The 19,215-nt window shown below is 45.5% G+C and overlaps 1 protein-coding gene across 9 annotated transcripts in view; it reads right to left on the bottom strand.

Moving 5' to 3' along the window:
• LOC135908840 (monocarboxylate transporter 12-like) overlaps window positions 1-19,215 on the bottom strand; it is a 277,154-nt gene that overhangs the window by 51,791 nt on the left and 206,148 nt on the right. For all 9 annotated transcript variants that reach the window (XM_070533458.1, XM_070533456.1, XM_070533457.1 and 6 more), the window contains one exon: window positions 17,524-17,667. In XM_070533458.1, the coding sequence (XP_070389559.1) occupies window positions 17,524-17,667 (144 nt within the window). The remainder of the gene's footprint in view (window positions 1-17,523; window positions 17,668-19,215) is intronic.

Raw genomic sequence — 19,215 nt, 5'->3', positions numbered from 1 at the left:
ATGGCTAAAAGATGTGGGGGAGTACTTACTATAAAAAAAAACTATTTACTCTGCAAAACAAGAGAACTTGTAGGAGACGTATATCTAGGTTTTATAATGTGGTCTTTTTTTCGTGATGTCACATGTACAGAGCATTTAAAAAAGCATTACCGTTAACACCACATGGTAATCGTTACCTAACTACAGGGAAAGTAAGTGTACATTATGACATGTTCTTTATCCCCGGCATTCACGGCTTATAGAGGGATTGCATGGCTTTAAGGAGTTGTGTTGTAAATCTGCGCCCAGTAAGCTCATACTTTTGAAAATGTGAGTAACCTGCGTGAAGTAAGTATTAAAGAAACAAAGTTTTGACGATGAACTTTGGTTAGTGGTGGATGTCATGGTCAAAATGAAAGTTTTGTAAACTTTTAGCTCACATTGTTTAACTGCGCGAGCAAACGAACCACAAAGACAGCGAGGGACAGGGATGGGCGCAGTCCTTGTCCCTCGTCCTTGTCCCTCACTGTCTTTGTGGTTCGTTTGCTCGCGCAGTTAAACAATGTTCGCTAATATCTACCAACTCGCCCAACAACAAGTTCTACTAAACTTTTAGCTCGTTTTGTAGCTAGAAGCTCAGCAGCGCATAAGGAAATAGTGTCATCATGTGGAGTAGATTGAATTGATATATTTGCCCAATGTTTGGAAATAAAGAAAGAAAAAAGTGCGTTCGTGGTTAGAGCATCGGGACTTTGTACTGCGGGAACCATGTTCGAAATCGACCATCGCACATTTTATTCTTTTTTTTTTATTCAGCGGCAGCTTCCATTTGACGTAGTGTAGGCATGGGGAGGGCATTCGCAGCAAGTCGATAATGCTGAGAAACGGACATGAAATTGGGACGGAGAAGCTAAGAAAGATTCGCGTTAAATGGTTTGCAGTGCACACAGCAGGCACGACCGGAAGCTTACCGCTTTGCATGAAAACCAAAGTGTACTATGACTGTTCTCTGCCGGCAATAACATATGGAGAAGAAACATAAAAATTAAGAAAAGAGCTGGAGAAGAAGTTAAGGACCACGCAGCGCTCTTCAACATCCTTGCCACGTAACGAGCAATGGAACGAATAATGTTCAGCTTAACCTAAAGAGACAGAAATACAGCAGTGTGGATTAAAGAAAAAACGGGGTAAGCGATATTCTAGTTGACATTAACAGAAAAAATGGAGTTGGGCTTGTCATTTAATGCCTAAGGCAGGTCTATTATAAGGATGGTCTGTTAGAGTTGTAGAATGTGCGTCAAGGGAAAACAAGCGCACTAAGAATGGAATTGAACTAGGTACTGTGATTAAATTAGGAAACTTGCAGGCATAAGATGGGGTCAGCTGGCGCAATACAGGAGTAACTGGATATCAGTGGGAGAGGCCTTCGTCCTGCAGTGAACCTTAACATAGGCTGCTGATGATAAAGACGAACCATGGAGAGATAGTCGACATTGCTTTGCCTGTATCGTGTTACGATCGGCCAGCGGGGGTAGTTACCTTCTAACCTCTTCTAGCCTGCTGCGACGGATCGCATCGTGAAGCCAATGTGCACCCCTTGGACAGACTTGCAGCGCCACCGAAGCGAGACACGTCTGGCAGACCAACCATGTCGCCTTCGCAGATGATTGGAAGCAAGAAAATTTATGGAGAAGGGCGTTCGGAGGCATTTTCTCACGGCCCCCCGTAACCGTCATGGTCGTTTGACAGACGTGGCAGCCAACTGCGGGGTGATCTCAGGAACCAGGACGCGAGGCCCTGTCTACGAGGCCCCACTCTTTTCTTCAGTGAAACAAAGGTGCGGGAGGGAATGTGAACCCTCGCCCTAACAGGCGAGTCCATCGACAACTTTGGGCGCCCAGATTGGACGAAGGTTGGACGGCAGTTTCCCTGGCTTAGAGATCTAGGGAGTACAGAGGGGGTTTTAAGCAGCCGTTCTTGGCTCTTCGGTGTGCTTCGTTTTCCCAATCATGCTAGAGTGATGTGTTGTAACGTTTTCCACTTTTCATGTATATACTGTAAATAAACCCAGCACTCCTCGTTCTAAATGACAAGTTCCTCACTTCAACAACGTTCTTGGCGTGGATGAGTCGGACGACGGCATGAGCCCAGCTACCCCTCTTTACATGACCGACCTCAACAACTGGCTGGCAGCGGTGAGACGTGGTGCTGTGTCTGCGATGAGTGCTTGGTTTTTGCTTTGACTCTCTAGGCTTCATTTTGTGGTTGTTCAGTTTAGAGCAGTAGGGAAGCTGATTGTTGATTGTTAGCTAGGTTGTGTTTACCTAGTTATGTTTAGCGAGCAAGACCAAGGAAGTAAAGCCTCACTCATGAATTTGAGAACACTGCTGAGAGACGAATTGGTGGTCATCGGGGAGGAATTGGGCCTAGAAGTGCACAAGGAAATGATGGAATCGTGAATAATAAAGCTGATTTCTGAACAGGCCAGTGAAGAGGACATTGAAATTGGGTTAGAATTCTTTAGGAAAAGGGAGAAATGGGACAGACAGAGAAAAGAATGGCACAGACAGAGAAAGAGAGAGAACAGGACCGATAGGAAAGCGAAAAAGATAGCGACTTAGGGAAAATGCAACTTGACCCTGAAAGTAAACGTTTGGAGTTGCCTCGAGCGAGTGAACGGATTGTAGAACGATCAGCTGAGGCAGACTCATAACGCATGGACAGGCTGTTCAAGCCATTGAAGGCCGGGAATGACATAGGGTTATTCCTAAGAAACTTTGAAAATACTTGCGAGAAGATTAAGTTCGCCCCGAGTACAAGGCCATAGAGGTTGCTGTCTATGTTGCAGTGTGGAGCTGCTGAAGTAATCGACAGACTCGGTGCCCAATATGCACATGATTATGTGATGTTCACAATAGTTATTTGCGCTGTTTGCTAAAGTGTGTAATATGCGAAGGTTAAGGCCAGCCTTTTGAAGAAGTATCGCCTTTCCGCCCTAGCTTTTCGGCAAATGTTTCAAAGCACGGGTAAGACGCGTGGCAGTTTGGTCGAGTTGGTATGTTATGACTTCTTTAGGATTGTGGCGCAGCTCAGAACGAGCAAAAGGGAAGGTGGAAGGGGTAATAAACTCATTTCTCCGTTCCTTTTCATTACCCCTTCCACATTCCCTTTTGTCTTTCTGAGCTGCGATGCAAGGCTAAAAAATTCACGGGTAAGAAAAATAGCGAGAGATATCTAGTTTGCATATAAATTAAAGCCAAACCTGGTCAAGTGGTTGAAAAGCGCGGAAGCGTACGAAAGCAATGCCATGATTATTGAATGTATGTGTCCAGAGCAGTTTTACAAAAGCATGCCACACTCTGTAAGGCTGTGGGTGCAAGACAGAGGAAACGTAAACACTGTGGAAAGGGCGGCCGAATAAGCCGAAGAGTACGCAATGCGCAGAAAGCTGAACGCCGAGGACGGACATTGGGAAGTGGACCGCGCGAACAATTTCCGTTCAGGAATGAATCGCAGACGACACGACCGGAGCATGTAGGCATGCCGTAAAGGACGCCAGAAAAGAGCGAGGAGAAGTGAAATGGTGAAACCATACAAAAAGAGCAGAAAAAGGAGTTCAAATCTTTTAGACCGATCGGTTGCTGCCAGGTGCTGCGGGACAGTGCCGTGGCGGCAACACAGGTCGTGTCTGCCGATGGCGAAAGCCAAAATCAGTGGGTCGTTCGGGAAGCTCGTGACCTAGGCTTCAGTTTCTACATTCTTGTCGCTGCAGTACCCGTACATTTTTTCGAATCGGTGGAATCAGTTACTACGTGAGAAAGTGCTAACATTTGGAGCGGGCGTAGTACAGGCGTTGGCGCGATCCCAAGCTCGAGAAATCGCGTCACTTTCAGCTGAAAATGAAAAGCTGCTCCTGCAGAAGCTGCAAAAGAGGTATCCTTGGCAACAGAAACTGAGCTAGGCTCGAGGGATGAAAGAGCGGTTGAGGAAATGCTGCCACCTGACCAGCTCAACGAGAGCGTATCGCATGACATTTGTCGAAATTCACGCCTGCAGGGAGAGCCAGCTGATGCATTCGCAAGCGAGACAGGGCCATTACTACCACCGGCCTCAAAGAACTTTGACCATCTCTTATGTGCGGACAGAATCACTGGCAGCCGCGCAAAAGAATGACGTCAGCCTAGCTGAATTACATGAAACAGCTAAAGAAGGCATTGATAGGCGAAACGTGACGATGCACCAGAAAGGGGGTTTGTTATATCGGCACTACAGATACCGAAAGGGCAAGATTCTGGATCAGTTAGTTGTACCTAAAAAGTAAAGGGAGGACCTTTTCTGTCCGCATCATGGAAATAGGTGGTCTGGCCACCTAGGCATAAACAAATCGAAAGAAAGATTGCTTATGAAATACTACTGGCCTGGCTGTTTCAAAGGCGCAGAAAACTTTGTGAGATCATGTGACGCCTGCCATCGCTCTGGTAAACCAGGATAAACATGGAAAGCTCCTCTAAAGGCAGTGCCCTCAACATCAGGACCTTTCAGGCGACTTATGATAGACACGGTAGGGCCTCTACCAAAGACAAAGTCGGGTTACAGGTACCTGTTTACCATGTTGTGTCTGGCTACGAAGTTTCCGGAGGTAATCCCTCTGAAATAATTCAGCTCCACCGAAGTAGTGGGCGAATGCTGTCAAAAGCGCGTCTACGAATGCCTTTGCCCAAGTCGGGTTTCCAGCCGAATTTCAGGCGGATCAAGGGTCAGTATTCACCAGCTCACTGACTTCCATATTCTTAAAAAAGTGCGGGATAAGCTGATACACACTCAGTCAAGTAGTGTAGAGAGGTGGCGTGAAGTGCTTAGGCGAGTTTTACGGGCACTCTGTTACGAGCATAAAGAGGACTAGGAGGATTGTCGTCCGGCTACTTTGTTTGCTTTGCGAATAGTTCCTCGTGAGGCTACGGGGTTCTCGCCAGCAGAATTAGTGTGTGGGAGGACGCTGCATTCCCCATTGAGGATATTGAGGCCAATGTGGAAGGAAACAGGAGAGAGTCAAGCAGTGGTAAAATACGTAGTAGTTCAGTCCTTAGTTCTAGTAGTAGTTCAGTTCAGACATCCACCCTTTGTAGCAATTTCTACGAACGGGTGGATGTGCTAAATCTGCTGGAATGGCTATGTGCAACCCAAGAACTAGTCGAAAAGAACATGGGCGTGACACAAAAGAACGCCAAGCTTTATTACAATAGGAATGCGAGGCTTCGAACATTTGAAGCTGGGGACCTGGTAATGCTCCTCCAACCTTCAAGAAAGAACAAGCTTGATGTTCACTGGGACGGACCGGTAAAATGTTGCACAAGCTTTCTAATACCAGCTATGCTCTCAAAGCTCCTGGTCACAGGAAGGAGGTGAGAATATACCACTTGCGATTTGATGAAGCCGTACGTGGAGCGGGGCGGAGTCGTTACCTTTACCATCAAAGAGCCGGATGACATTAATACCGAGTTTAATGAGTTAACGCCAATCCCCAGTTCTGAAATCAGCCTGGTAGACGCACGGACGCTTTTATACCCGAGGAGCTAGATGAGCTAAAGGGGCAGCTGGAAGAATATTACAATAGATTCAGCAATCAGCCAGGTAGAACCGAACTAATACCACATGAAATAGAGCTGACATTAACTGAACCCGTAAGATCAAAGCCTTGCAAGGTGTCTCCACGACAGAGAAATATTATAGAGGCAGAGATACAGCGAATGCTAGAGCTGGGAGTTATTGAGCACACTGAGAGTGACTACACGTCGCCACTAGTACTTGTGGAAACCCCTAATAACGAACCTCGCACGTTCGTTGACTACAGGAAGTAAAATTCCATCACCAGGGATCAGTTGTACCCGATGCCCAACATTGAGGAATGAATCGAAAGAGCGCTGCTAAATACATTTCGACTCTATATCTCGTGCGGGGTTACTGGCAAGTTCCCCTTTCAGAAATTGCCAACCGATATGCCGCATTTATCACACCTGTAGGCACCTTCTCGCCCTCTCGTTCTGAGCATCGGGCTTATGAACCTTAGGTTCTATAAATGTATGGATATTCTCCTAAAAGACTTGCAGGAGTTTGCATTGTCGTATCTTGATGATGTCACAATTTTTTCTGGCAGCTGAAAACAGCCCGTATCGCACCTCAAGCAGGTGTTGCCGTGGTAGAGGGAAGCTGGATTATGGATGAAGGCAGAAAAACGTAGGTTTGGGTGCTCGCAGGTTATTTATCTGGGTCATGTTGTCGTCCAGAGCACGAGACGGCCGGCAGAGCTGAAAACAGCTACGATAGGAGATTTTTTACAACCACGCGCGAAAATAGACATTCGTTCATTTCTGGGAATTGTTGGGTTCTATAAACGGTACATCCCGAGTTATTCGCAATTAGCCAGTCCTTTAACGAACGCACTCCGAAAGGAAGCGCCGAGTAACGTGCACTGGGATCAAAACAAAGAGAATGCTTTCCAAGCTTTGAAAACGTTATTAGTTTCTCGCCCTGGTATTCGCTCGCCAGGCTATACAACGGAATCCACAGTTCAGTGCGACGCAAGCGACAGGGGAATGGCCGCGTGGGGCTTAGTCAGGTCGGCGATGATGATGCGAAACATCCTATTCTCTATGCCAGCCGTAAACTAACTGTAAGGGAAGCCTAAGCGCTTCAGAGAAGGAATGTGCCTGTTTGGTTTGGGCAGCCCAGAAGTTGTCGTGTTACTTCTTTGAAGCGAGATTCATCTTTGAGACCGACCACTGTCCTCTGACATGGCTTAATTGAATGTAACAAAAAATGGTCGCTGGCTCCGATGCAGCCTCACCCTTCAACAGTACAAGTTCTCTTTTAGTTATAAAAGGGGAAAGTTGCATAGCAATGCGAATGGCTTGAGCAGGCTAATTTGAAATTCGCTCTGTGTTTAGAGGTATCCCACCCAATTTGCATGTGTGTTTTGTTTTTGTTAAACCCAGACGATCCTCTTTCACTGAACAGGACTCCATCCATGATTGCTAACTTTGGCGGCACGAAATTCCTTTGAAATTTGCATAGCGAACGGCAGTATTGTTTCTGCACTCTTGTTTTCTTTGAAGCCTGGCGGGTCTAAAGCGAAATCCAAAATATTTCAGCCCTACGCACAGCCGAGTTATGGGGTCCGCTTTGCTGCTGCCTGTCATTGTGAGATGTTTTGGAGTGTATGTCAGTATTTCGCACTTGGTTGCTGCCAGCCAAGTCAACCCCCTTGCCACCCGCCATTCTCTTTCTGCCCAGCGTTTATTAGCTCTAGTCAGTCGAGATTTTCCAGACCACGGAGGAGCCGTTACGATCGTCCAACAGGGGTAGTGACCTGCTGCGACAAATCGTTTCCTGAAGCCAACAATGCGCGCCCCTCGGACGGACTTGCAGCGGCGCCAAGGCAAGATACGTTTGGTGGACTGAGTATTGTTAGCTGGTTCGCTATCGTATTCATGGACCATTGGGAAAGGGGTGTTCAAATGCTCCAATCACTGGCACGCGTCGGAAAGCTTCGGCACGCGCCGAAGCGTCGATCGGGAACACGTCGAAACGTGACGACGCGCTGCGATTACGTCCACTGCCGATGCTAGAAGTTTGCCGACGTGAGGCGACGCTGCGCCGGCATGCACCAATGAGAGGCTGCGACGCGTCGCTAGCGTGAACCAATCGGAGGCTGCGAATCCTCCGGCGGCTATGCCTATGATGGCCGCCCATGCGAAGGCGCCGGCACCAACGATCGTCCGAGTTCTTTGGACGCACGACGCGCGCGACAGTGTTCCTGAAAGACAGTGTTGTAATAGTAGGCCGACAACGACACGACCGACCGACCGACGACCGTGGGTTGTGGCAGCGCGACGTTGATCCGAAGCGACTTCGAACGACGCCGAATAATCCAACCTGCCCACTGGGTTCTGCCGGGCTCGGCACGATCGTCTGCTAAAACAGCCAACCGAATCACGATTGCCGCTACGTCTGTGCTTGTTGTATGTGTATTTTGTTGTGCTCAAAACGAATGGAGACATGTTTACGAGCTCCTAAGTCTGGACAATCAGCACTCGCTTATCGCCGATATTTACGTTACGCGTAGGCCTAGCGCGTCCATCGAGTCCGTAACTGGCGAGTGAACGAACCCAGCTGCGAAACTCTGTCGAAGGAAATGAACTTCAGGTCCGTTGGGTGCTGCAGTGATTTAAAATATGGCACTCCTGACGTCGTGTGATGTGGTGAATGAACCGTGTGGAACTTGGGTTGGTCAACCGCGGCGTGTTTCGTATGGTGTCGGGGGACTCAAGTTTAACGGGCAAGCTCTGCGCTGTTTCCAGTGGCAAGCATAACTTCCGAAAACGAAAGACACTAGTAGCCGAACTATGGGAAGTACTTACATCATCAGCCGTGTCGCCCGTTTCAGCTGACACTGCGCTCTTCTATTCGGCATGTGAATGCAGTTCAGTACAAGTTCACTGTGCTCCTTCACTCACTTCTTTCAAGCGCATCCGTCTTTTGGGCTAGTTGGAGATAAATTGCTCGTGTAGCAATCAAGAACACTGACGCATTGAAGCATACGTGACAACGCAGTCATGTTTGAGTCAGTGTGTCCTTATACTTAAGCACTGCAAAAAGAAATCTGTTTACAAAGTGTACCCCATGTGCAGTGCATAGCAGGACCTGCATCATACAAGAACTATACATGGAGCAGCGTATACCATGATTGCTTCGATGCCTGCTTCAGAAGCAGCAAGTACTGAGTCAATGAAACTAATTGATTTTTATCTCACTTTTTGTTTATGGAAAGTGTAGATGGTGTGAGTGCATTGTGTGAGTGCAGTTGGTATGCTTAAACTGCTGGAATCCCTTCAGCTTCTACTAAAATGTTTCTTGCTGCTATACTATAAATTGTAGTCAGGACAAAGATCTACTCAAAACCAAGTTACTAATGCACCTGCGCAGAATGTGTTTGATTAACAAGTTAACACTTCCACAACAACAATATGCCGATGCACAGCATATGTGCTTGCAATAAATACATTCCGTAAAGGTGAATGTCTCGGCCTACAATTACAAACTTTGTAGTAGCACTCCGAAAAGTGCTGCCATGCGTATCAGCCACAACAAAATTACTGCACGTCCAACCTATTTCCTCGAAGGCACCTCTATAAAGACGATTCGGACCCTTCCTATTCTGGGTGTAACATTTAGCTCTTCTCTCAACTTTTCCGCATATGTCACCAGCACTGTATCTAAGCACCGGCCCATTCTTGGGTTTGTGTCCCGTGTCTCCCTTCCCTGATGACGTAAGGTTTTCCGAACATTCTACGCTTCTATCATTCTGTCACGACTTGAGTACTGCTCATCATTATAGTTCCCGTACCAAACTCGTGACGCTAACAAACTTAAGCTTGTTCAGCGCCGGACAACACGCACCCTCTACTCTCGACTTTTTGGTTGTCGCAAGCTCATGCCAGCCTACGAGGATTGCCTCAAACCCCTCAAGTAGCACATCCTGCAATACCAGCGCAGCATTGCACTAGTCTATACTGCAGGGTGCTTGACGGCTCTCTGAACAGCACTAATCTTTATTCAGTTAGTCTGAACAAGTGGTCAGCACAGCCCGAGCCCTCATCGTGCCTCTATGGCCCGACACCACAACTCCATGATTATATCTGGCATACAGAGCTTTCTCTTCACCTCCCTTGGCCATTTGGATTCTCCCTCCTCGGAACCAGACTGAATTGTTGGCCCCCCTGTGTGTTCTGCACCCGTTGAATGTGTGCGTGTGTGCCGTGCTGTGTTATTGGGCAAGTGTGTGCGTGTGTGTGCACGTGGAGGGGAAGGAGGTGTCTTCTGCATCCTGCAAATTCCTGCTCTAGATAGCTGGTTATCAGACGCTCTAACATACAGGCATCAGCCTGTTAGAGAGTGCCAAGTTACCACTAAGATTATTATTATTATTAATATTATTATTGTTTTCATTTCTTTTTTTTTGTTCTAGATAGGTCGTAACTTTGTTTACATATTGTGCCTTGTTTACTCAATTGTAATGGTTATTGAGTGCTACGTGTTTTCATTTGAACATTAAGTATTGTTTACTGATCATGTTTACCTGAAAAAAACCTGTGAAACGTTCTTTCTAATTTTTTTTTAGTTTGACATTTAGTTTGTGTGTAATAAGGTACATAATGCATTGCCCTGACTGCCAGGTTTCTGCCATACAAGCCCACAGAAGGCTTCGGCAGACCTAGCAAAATCATATGTACAATTTGATTATTTGTAATAAAGATTATTAAAGACTATTATTATTATTATTATTATTATTATCATCATCATTATTATTATTACTATTAATTTTATTGTTATTATTAGAATCATCACTATGACCACATTGATTGTGTTGAAGCCAGCGTGACACATAATTCAAGATATTTCTGGAGCTTCGTGCGCTCTCACTCTTCTAAAAGGAGTGCCAAAGATGTACGTCTTCTTCATGAAAACAGTGCTGTTGTCTCGAACACTGCTGGTGCCTTTGCAGAACATTTCTGTTTGCTATATGGTGTGAAATATGCGTCAAGTAACCTTCCTTCTCCGTCTGGCACAGTGTGTACGCTATCAGTCAATGAAAACCTTGTTTTCAAATGTATGAAGTGCCTTAAACCTTCCCTTTCTTGTGGTGTTGATAGTATTTCTTCCGCAGAGTTTAACCCTTTGAGAGGCTGTCTACAGAATTATGCACAGCAGGAGAGTGCATCAATAGCAAAAGCACTGATGACAGTCATGATATTTAAAATGTGTTTCACACATATTTAAACATATATTATTGGAGCTGCGGTGGGGGGGGGGGGGAATTTTGAATAACGTGCAGAATGTTTTAGCAAAATGAGTGGGAAGGTAGACGACTGGGTGCTTTTGTTCTGTGTCAGTATGTTGTATGTTGTGGGTTCACTCCTTTCATTGTTTTTTACAATATCATGCACCAGGCATAATTTCGAAGTGGCTGGATAATTGCTTTTCAAGCTTTTCAAAATACGAAATAGTACATGTTCTCGTATTTTGTGTTCCTATAGCGAGTTTTCGCAGGGAGTTGAAATTTTGTAAACTTGACAAAATTCGCTAAACAATTGAAAATTCTTAATATTTTCTGCAGCTGTACGCTTTCTACGATTCTGAAGATGCAAGAGATGTGGTGAAAGCAACTTTTCAATCAAAGGGATAGAGTGGCATCTGAAAGGGTTAAGAGAAAGGGACGTTTGGAAGCATACTTGTTCCCTGTTCTCACAAACATCTTCTATAGTTCCCTAAAGTCTAGTACCTTTTCTAGCACTCGGAGGGTAGCATGGACATTGCCCATGCACAAATCAGGTGCTAGATGTGCAGTTACTAACTGCCGACCTATATCTATCCTCTGCAGTGCGTCAAAAGTGTTTGAACCGATATTGGATTCCTTGCTTTCTGTTAGTGCTAACAGCATTTTTAATAAATGAACAGCATGACTTTCTGTGCCAACAACTTAAAACTATTTGAGACTGTGAACGGTGTTTACCACTGCATCGACTTCCAAAAAAGACATCTTTTCACTGTCAAACTGGTGCAGAAACAATAAGTACTCTTAAATGCTTCCAATACTATGGCATTAGGTTATATGCAGAAAACGCACCATGTGAAATTTTGATAGACCCTATGCGATGCTCCACTCCTTGTGGTCATGAAATGAAAGATCTTGGTGTGTATTTCGACAACATGCCAAGCTTCTAATCACATAGATAATTACACAACATGCCCTTCACGCTCTTGGAATTGTATGCCGTATATTGCATGATTTTCACTCGCCTACTGTGTGTTTCTGAAATTCTGCTGTGTGCCGCCAACTACTAGAGTATGTCTCTGTAGGAGGGGGTGCAACGAGCAAATCTAACTCTGACCTCATTGGACGCATCCAGAATAAATTGATATCTATCTTAAAGCACCACTTTTGTCATTCTGGCGACCACAGTTGAGCCTTCTCAAGTATACATCAACTCGCACCTCTAGATTCCAGACTTCATTAATCGCACCTTTTGTTCCTGTATAAGGTGGTCCATGACATTATACATTCTTTAAAGCTTCTTGATCATATGCATTCATTCGTGCCGCAACAGTACACCAGGTAGCATTCCACATTCGTTGCCTGGCCTTGTTGCAAGATCGTGCTGTATAAGACTCGACTACAAAACATACTTCAGAGTTCATTTCCTGTGTTTTGTGTCATCATCATCATCAGCCTGGTTACGCCCACTGCAGGGCAAAGGCCTCTACCATACTTCTCCAACTACCTCGGTCATGTACTAATTGTGGCCATGTTGTCCCTGCAAACTTCTTAATCTCATCCGCCCACCTAATTTTCTGCCGCCCTCTGCTACGCTTCCCTTCCCTTGGGATCCAGTCCGTAACCCTTAATGACCATCGGTTATCTTCCCTCCGCATTACGTGTCCTGCCCACGCCCAGTTATTTTTCTTGATTTCAACTAAGATATCATTACCTCGCGTTTGTTCCCTCACCCAATCTGCCCATTTCCTATCTCTTAACGTTATACCTATCATTCTTTCCATAGCTCGTTGCGTCGTCCTCAATTTAAGTAGAACCCTCTTCGCAAGCCTCCAGGTTACTGCCCCGTACGTGAGTACTGGTAAGACACAGCTGTTATAAACGTATCTCTTGAGGGATAATGGCAACCTGCTGTTCATGATCTGAGAATGCCTGCCAAACGCACCCCAGCCCACTCTTATTCTTCTGATTATTTCAGTCTCATGATCCGGATCCGCGGTCAGTACCTGTCCTAAGTAGATATATTCCTTTACCAGTTCTAGTGCCTCGTTACCTATCGTAAACTGGTGTTCTCTTTCGAGACTGTTAAACATTGCTTTAGTTTTCTGCAGATTAATCTTTAGACCCACTCTTCGGCTTTGCCTCTCCAGGTCAGTGAGCATGCATCGCAGTTGGTCCCCTGAGTTACTAAGCAAGGCAATATCATCAGCGAATCGCAAGTTACTAAGGTATTCTCCATTAACTCTTATCCCCAATTCTTCCCAATCCAGGTCTCTGAATACCTCCTGTAAACACGCTGTGAATAGCATTGGAGAGATCGTATCTCCCTGCCTGACGCCTTTCTTTATTGGAATTTTGTTGCTTTCTTTATGGAGGACTACGGTGGCCGTGGAGCCGCTATAGATATCTTTCAGTATTTTTACATACGGCTCGTCTACAACCTGATTCCGCAATGCCTCCACGACTGCTGAGGTTTCGACTGAATCAAACGCTATCTCGTAATCAAAGAAAGCTATATATAAAGGTTGGTTATATTCCGCACATTTTTCTATCACCTGAATGATAGTGTGAATATGGTCTATTGTTGAGTAGCCTTTACGGAATCCTGCCTGGTCCTTTGGTTGACGGAAGTCTAAGGTGTTCCTGATTCTATTTGCAATTACCTTAGTGAATACTTTGTAGACAACGGACAGTAAGCTGATCGGTCTATAATTTTTCAAGTCTTTGGCGTCCCCTTTCTTATGGATTAGAATTATGTTAGCGTTTTTCCAAGATTCCGGTACGCTCGAAGTCATGCGGCATTGCGTTTACAAGGTGGCCAGTTTCTCTAGAACAATCTGCCCACCATTCTTCAACAAATCTGCTGTTACCTGATCCTCCCCAGCAGCCCTTTGCATAGCTCCCAAGGCTTTCTTTACTTGTTCCGGCGTTACCTGTGGGATTTCGAATTCCTCTAGACTATTCTCTCTTCCATTATCGTCGTGGGTGCCACTGGTACTGTATAAATCTCTATATAACTCCTCAGCCACTTGAACTATCTCATCCATATCGACACGTGTACTTATCTTTATCGGGCGACCACGGTTCGATGCTTAACAAATGTAATCGCACAGCGCGGGACGAGCCTGCATGTATCCGAACTTTCTGGAAAGTTATCGATGCTTCTATCTGCTGTCTGTTGTCGCCGAACCTTGTGTTATCTGATTTTATCGCATGCCGCGAATGGTGTAGAACTTTGTGTAAGGCACGCGGGTCCGAACGATTAGTCTGGAACATTCGACGACTGCTGTATAAAAGCGGACGCGCTTGACCCACTGATCAGATTTTCGACGATCGCCGACCGTGTTCGCCGCTATCGTCGTGCTATAAGTGTAGCCTGTTTTGTGGGCACAGGTTCACCCAATAAAAGTTAGTTTTGTATTTCACAGTATTTGCTACTGTGTTCTTCAACGTCACCACCACGTGACAATATTCCTAATGATATTGCCGGCTTTGTCTCTTAACGCATACATCTGATTCTTGCGAATTCCTAGTTTCTTCTTCACTGTTTTTAGGCTTCCTCCGTTCCTGAGAGCATGTTCAATTCTATCCATATTATACTTCCTTATGTCAGCTGTCTTACGCTTGTTGATTAACTTAGAAAGTTCTGCTAGTTCTATTCTAGCTGTAGGGTTAGAGGCTTTCATACATTGGAGTTTCTTGATCAGATCTTTCATATCCTGCGATAGCTTACTGGTATCCTGTCTAACGGGGTTACCACCGATACACCGATACACTACAGATACACTGTTTTGTGTATCTGTAGATAATCACGTAGGATTAACTCCCGTGTATAGTTCCTTTTTTCCTTATTTGTTTCTCTATCCTGCATTTTTTTGTCTACCACATTCATAGTTTCTGTACATTTTGTCTCGCATAGTGCTCGTTAAATGCACCAGTACAAAGGCTCTCTAGCTGTTCCTGGGCACTACAATAAACATTTGAATGATTATTATTATCGTAGTATTAAATCGTGCTTTTTAAGTATGTACTAGTATACTATTTCAGTGCAGTAGCTTTTATGCAATTAAAAAAAGGGCATGAATTAAGAAAGTGCATTAATAATATGCGATGTGCCTGATCATATGCATTATGTTATTAATTTATTCTGAGTTTTAGTAATGGCTGGCTGCTGTATCCAGCGTTGTGCAATAAAATAATGTGCCACAGCAAGTATTGCGTGCCTCGCAGAACAAATTGAATATATCTTTCTCAGTCGAAACATCATAGCAGGCTGAAAACAATAAACTGCAATTTTTTTGTACTTATGAAGTGTAAAAATTGTGAAAATAACCTGTTTATATATTTCTTACACTATGCAAATGAGCTGCTCCCATACATTCGAATAAGCGCTTCAATAGTACGACTTGGCAAAGGGCAACGAAAGACCCCTATTAAAACCCTCCAATTCACAAGTTTGTATTATCTGACGGTATGTCATTTCATTAATGTAAAGAAAGACAGGCATGACATGTGGAAACCAGTTAGAATAGAACATGGCCCTTACACTGTGAAAATGTTTTTTAGCAATACACTCAATGGGAAGGCGTTCGGATGCGGTGTTGATGCATCAAAACAACCTAGAATAATAGAGGTGCTCTATGGGCTAGATTTGACAGAATCAAGAATTGGGGGAGACAAGCTACGAATTAAATAAATTTAGCTATTCTCTCAGAAATATATTTTTTGCTGATTTTCTCAGAACCCACTTTTTCACGTTTCTTTCATGCACCAACAAGCATAATTATATTGGCACGGATGCTTTATGTGTATATGGTTACCGTATTTCACCAGCAAAAAAATGTTAAACGTTATCACTCGGTGCAGGATGCGCCTGAACGTATCGGAAGTGTCGCGAAGTTTATCGATGGTTCTCTCTGTTGTCGACGAACCCCGTTAATCTGATTGCATACGCGACACGAATTGTGTAGTAGTTTCTGGAAGGTGCGCGGGCACCAGCGAATAGGCTGTAACTTTCGACGACTGACGTATGCAAACCGACGCGCTTGACCCGCAGATGAGATTTTCGACGATTGCCGACATAGCTCGCCGCTATCGTTGCGATTGAGCCGGCACTATTTCTAACACAGATTTTTTTCAGTGATACTTTGCACGCCTAATTCTTACATAGTTTATTGTGCAATGAGCTACCAAAAAAGAAAATGGTACAACAGTTTTTGATATATGGCATCGTCGTGCAGGTGATTGCAAAACGATCTTGCAGGCAGACGACGCGCGAGCGCTGATGTGGATATTTTGTGCACTATTTTGCTAAAAATAAAAACAAACTGTTACGGCAGGCGTATAACTATTATTCCAACGTGTTTTTTTTTATATCCGAAAGCGCATACTGATCACTAACTTATTGTTTCAAGCTTAGTTTACAGCAGGCTGTTTTAGGCCGGACTTTCACGAATGAAGACGAAATAGTCCAGCAACAGTGCGCCGCAGCCGAGGAGCGAGCTTCAGCGCGCGTCAGAGCTTCTGTCCAGTGGTCGCGTGCCCTCTTCCTCCGACCAACGCGAAGCGAAGCGTTCGCTTGTCGGCGCGCGCCGAAGCTTGCCGACGCGTGCCAGTGGTTGGCGCATAAGGCGTTTCTCACTGCCCCCTGTAAGCTTCATGGTCGTTTGACAGACGCGACAGCTAACTCCGGGGTCAGCTCAGGAACCGCGACGTGCCAGCTTGAGTCAAGCGTGACAACCCCTGTCTACTAGGCCCCACTCATTTTTTCAGTGAAACAAAGGTGCAGGAGTGAATGTGTGAACCCTCGCCCTCAAAGTGTCGTTCGACAACTTTGGACGCTTCGATTAGACGAATGTTGGAAGGCAGCTTCCCTGGCCTGGGGATCTAGGGAGGGCAGAAGCAGCCGTTCTCGGCTCCTCGGTGTACTTTGATTTTTCAGACATGCTAGACTGATGTGTTGTAAGGTTCATGTAGATATTGTTAACAAACCCAGTAGTTCGCTTTCTCGATGATAACAAGTTCTTGCCTTCACAACGTCCTTAGCATAGATGAGTCGGACGACGGCATGGGCCTGCTACCATTTTTACACACCCGACCCCAACTCTTACAATCGAGGAAAGAAACTTGCAAGCTGTGCAAAGGCGAGGCATTCATATTAAAGGACCCAAAGTTATGAAGTGAAAGTTAGCCACTGTAACAAGCATGTGACGCCCCCTCGGGCATAATCTTCGTTGGCCCGCCAGGCTCGGTAGGCAACATTGGTCACCGCACCGCAATAAACACCGATGAGCACAGCTGCTCGGCGGTCAATCATCGTTCATCGCCACCACGCTGCGGAGCGTTCGCCTAACGGAGCCTTCCTTGTTCACAAACCCGGGCGGATCGTGACAGCCACTACATGCGTTTTCTAAGTCATTGGTGCCTCTGTGCGTCAACCTAGGCTCGCTTGCCGCATATTCACGCGGAGCACTCATCACATTTATTTCTCGTTCCGCTGGACTTCGTATACAGAAATATTCAGTATAACACCAATCGTACAGCATCGAGTGTTCTATTCGTGTTTATTATTTAGAGTGTACGCATACTACTACAAAAAAGAAATAGTGACAGAACTCTATGTTGTAGTGTTCAGTGCTCTTTCCCTCAATGTTGCTAGTTCCCTTTGTTTCCCTAACTATGAAAAACCGGGCACAAGGCATGCAATGTCTCACCGTGTATGACGCCAATTGTTATTTTCATGATGTCGATGTTCGTGGCGAAAAAGCTCAGCATTGCGCCGATGCTCGACAGTGCCGATCCCGCAATCAAGACTGGCCGTGCGGTGAATCTGTGGGCCAGGGGTCCTCCAACAAGCCCTGCAAGTAGATTGTGGTACAAACTTCATAAGCGGCGCAGTTGCGTTGTATTCTTCTAATTTTGGCATATTAAGACTTCTTCACAGCGAATTTACCATATATTTCCGAGTTATTTTTTGTACTTTTCACGTGCCTGGCTTAAATATATGATATAACCCGCGGAATGGAATGCGAACAAGAACGCACTCTGCAAGCATAATATGTTCGGCGTGCAGCCTAATCATTTACGTTGCACGCCACTGTCCTAGCTGCTGAACTTTCACTGACATCGGTTCCGCAACGGTTACGTGTATCTTGCACATTGGTTGCTGCGACGTTCATTTCGCTCTACGAGTCACCTTCGTACCGCAGGAACTATAGAAGTCAGACGATCCGTAATGGCTGCTAGTCACGCCTCGCCATTTTAGCAATATGGTCACGCTGACCCACAAGAAGTTCATGCTGGCGTCCCAAAAACGTACAAGCGATTGCGCCAGCACTATTACTGGCGTACACGTGTAACATTGCCTGCGACTCCAGGCTGTTTAAGGAAGTTTCTCTGGTATAAACGTTCCAGCGTCCTGAGTCATAAGAAGATCTCTGTCGATCATCATCCAGTGGTCAGAAGTGTCACAAGAGTGACGTGAACCGTACCACACAGCCAAGCGACATGCGCGGTGAAGGCACGCAGTACTTTTGGCAACTGCTGTACACATAATTTTGCAAAATGCATACGCTCTAGCTCAGTGTGTCAACACCGCAAGTCTTCTCACAAGCTTGGAACACTGCAGCCTTTGCTATGCCCTGCAGATCCTTTCAGCCATGTTGGCATCGACTACTGTAGGTGATTTCCATGTACTGATGCCGGAAGTCAGTGAAAAAATGTGGCAGTCGGCCGCCTAAAATTTCAAGCCATATGGCCGTATTGTCTGTGGCTTTCGTTCGCAACATCGCATAAAGGCGCACCGCGATAGCTGCTCAGATAACGAGGCCTTCTCCTCGTGTCCAATGTTATCCAAGAGTTTCTCACAGCATGCCGCACTATTCATCGCAACACTAAGCCCTACCAAGATAACGTCCTAACAGAACGTGCTCAAAATGTACGTTGCATCGGAACATTACAAGTGGGACGACGTCTTTCACGTCTTCGCGTACGCCTATGATAGCGCCACTCATATATCCTGCTGGCTTTTTGTCAGCGTTTTTTTTTCATATGGTACCTGAAGCCCATCTTCGAAATTTAACAATGCTACCGTGCCAGCTGTACTCTTCCAAATTCATCCTCCTTTCGAGGAGTGAATTTGGGAGCGTACGTACGGCGAAATTGAAATGAATTTGGAAGCGAATTTGGAAGAGTCTCGTTAGCTGGGTCTCTCTCTTTACAACCTCTAAGGAGAACTTCGTCATTGACCCTCTCGTGTGGCTCCAACTTTCACGGTGGTGTGCTGAACTGAACTGTACGAAATCACCGAGTGTACCTATACATTGCTCGTCAAGTACATAGTCAAGCCAGTGATACTGCCATCGTGGTCGTCGTTGTATTGTGTCATTGGCCGTGTCATTGGCCGA

The sequence above is a fragment of the Dermacentor albipictus genome, chromosome 2 (assembly GCF_038994185.2).
Source record: "Dermacentor albipictus isolate Rhodes 1998 colony chromosome 2, USDA_Dalb.pri_finalv2, whole genome shotgun sequence".
Classification (NCBI taxonomy): domain Eukaryota; kingdom Metazoa; phylum Arthropoda; class Arachnida; order Ixodida; family Ixodidae; genus Dermacentor; species Dermacentor albipictus.
Note: the sequence above shows the minus strand (reverse complement) of the source record. Positions and strands in the feature narration are given on the sequence as shown.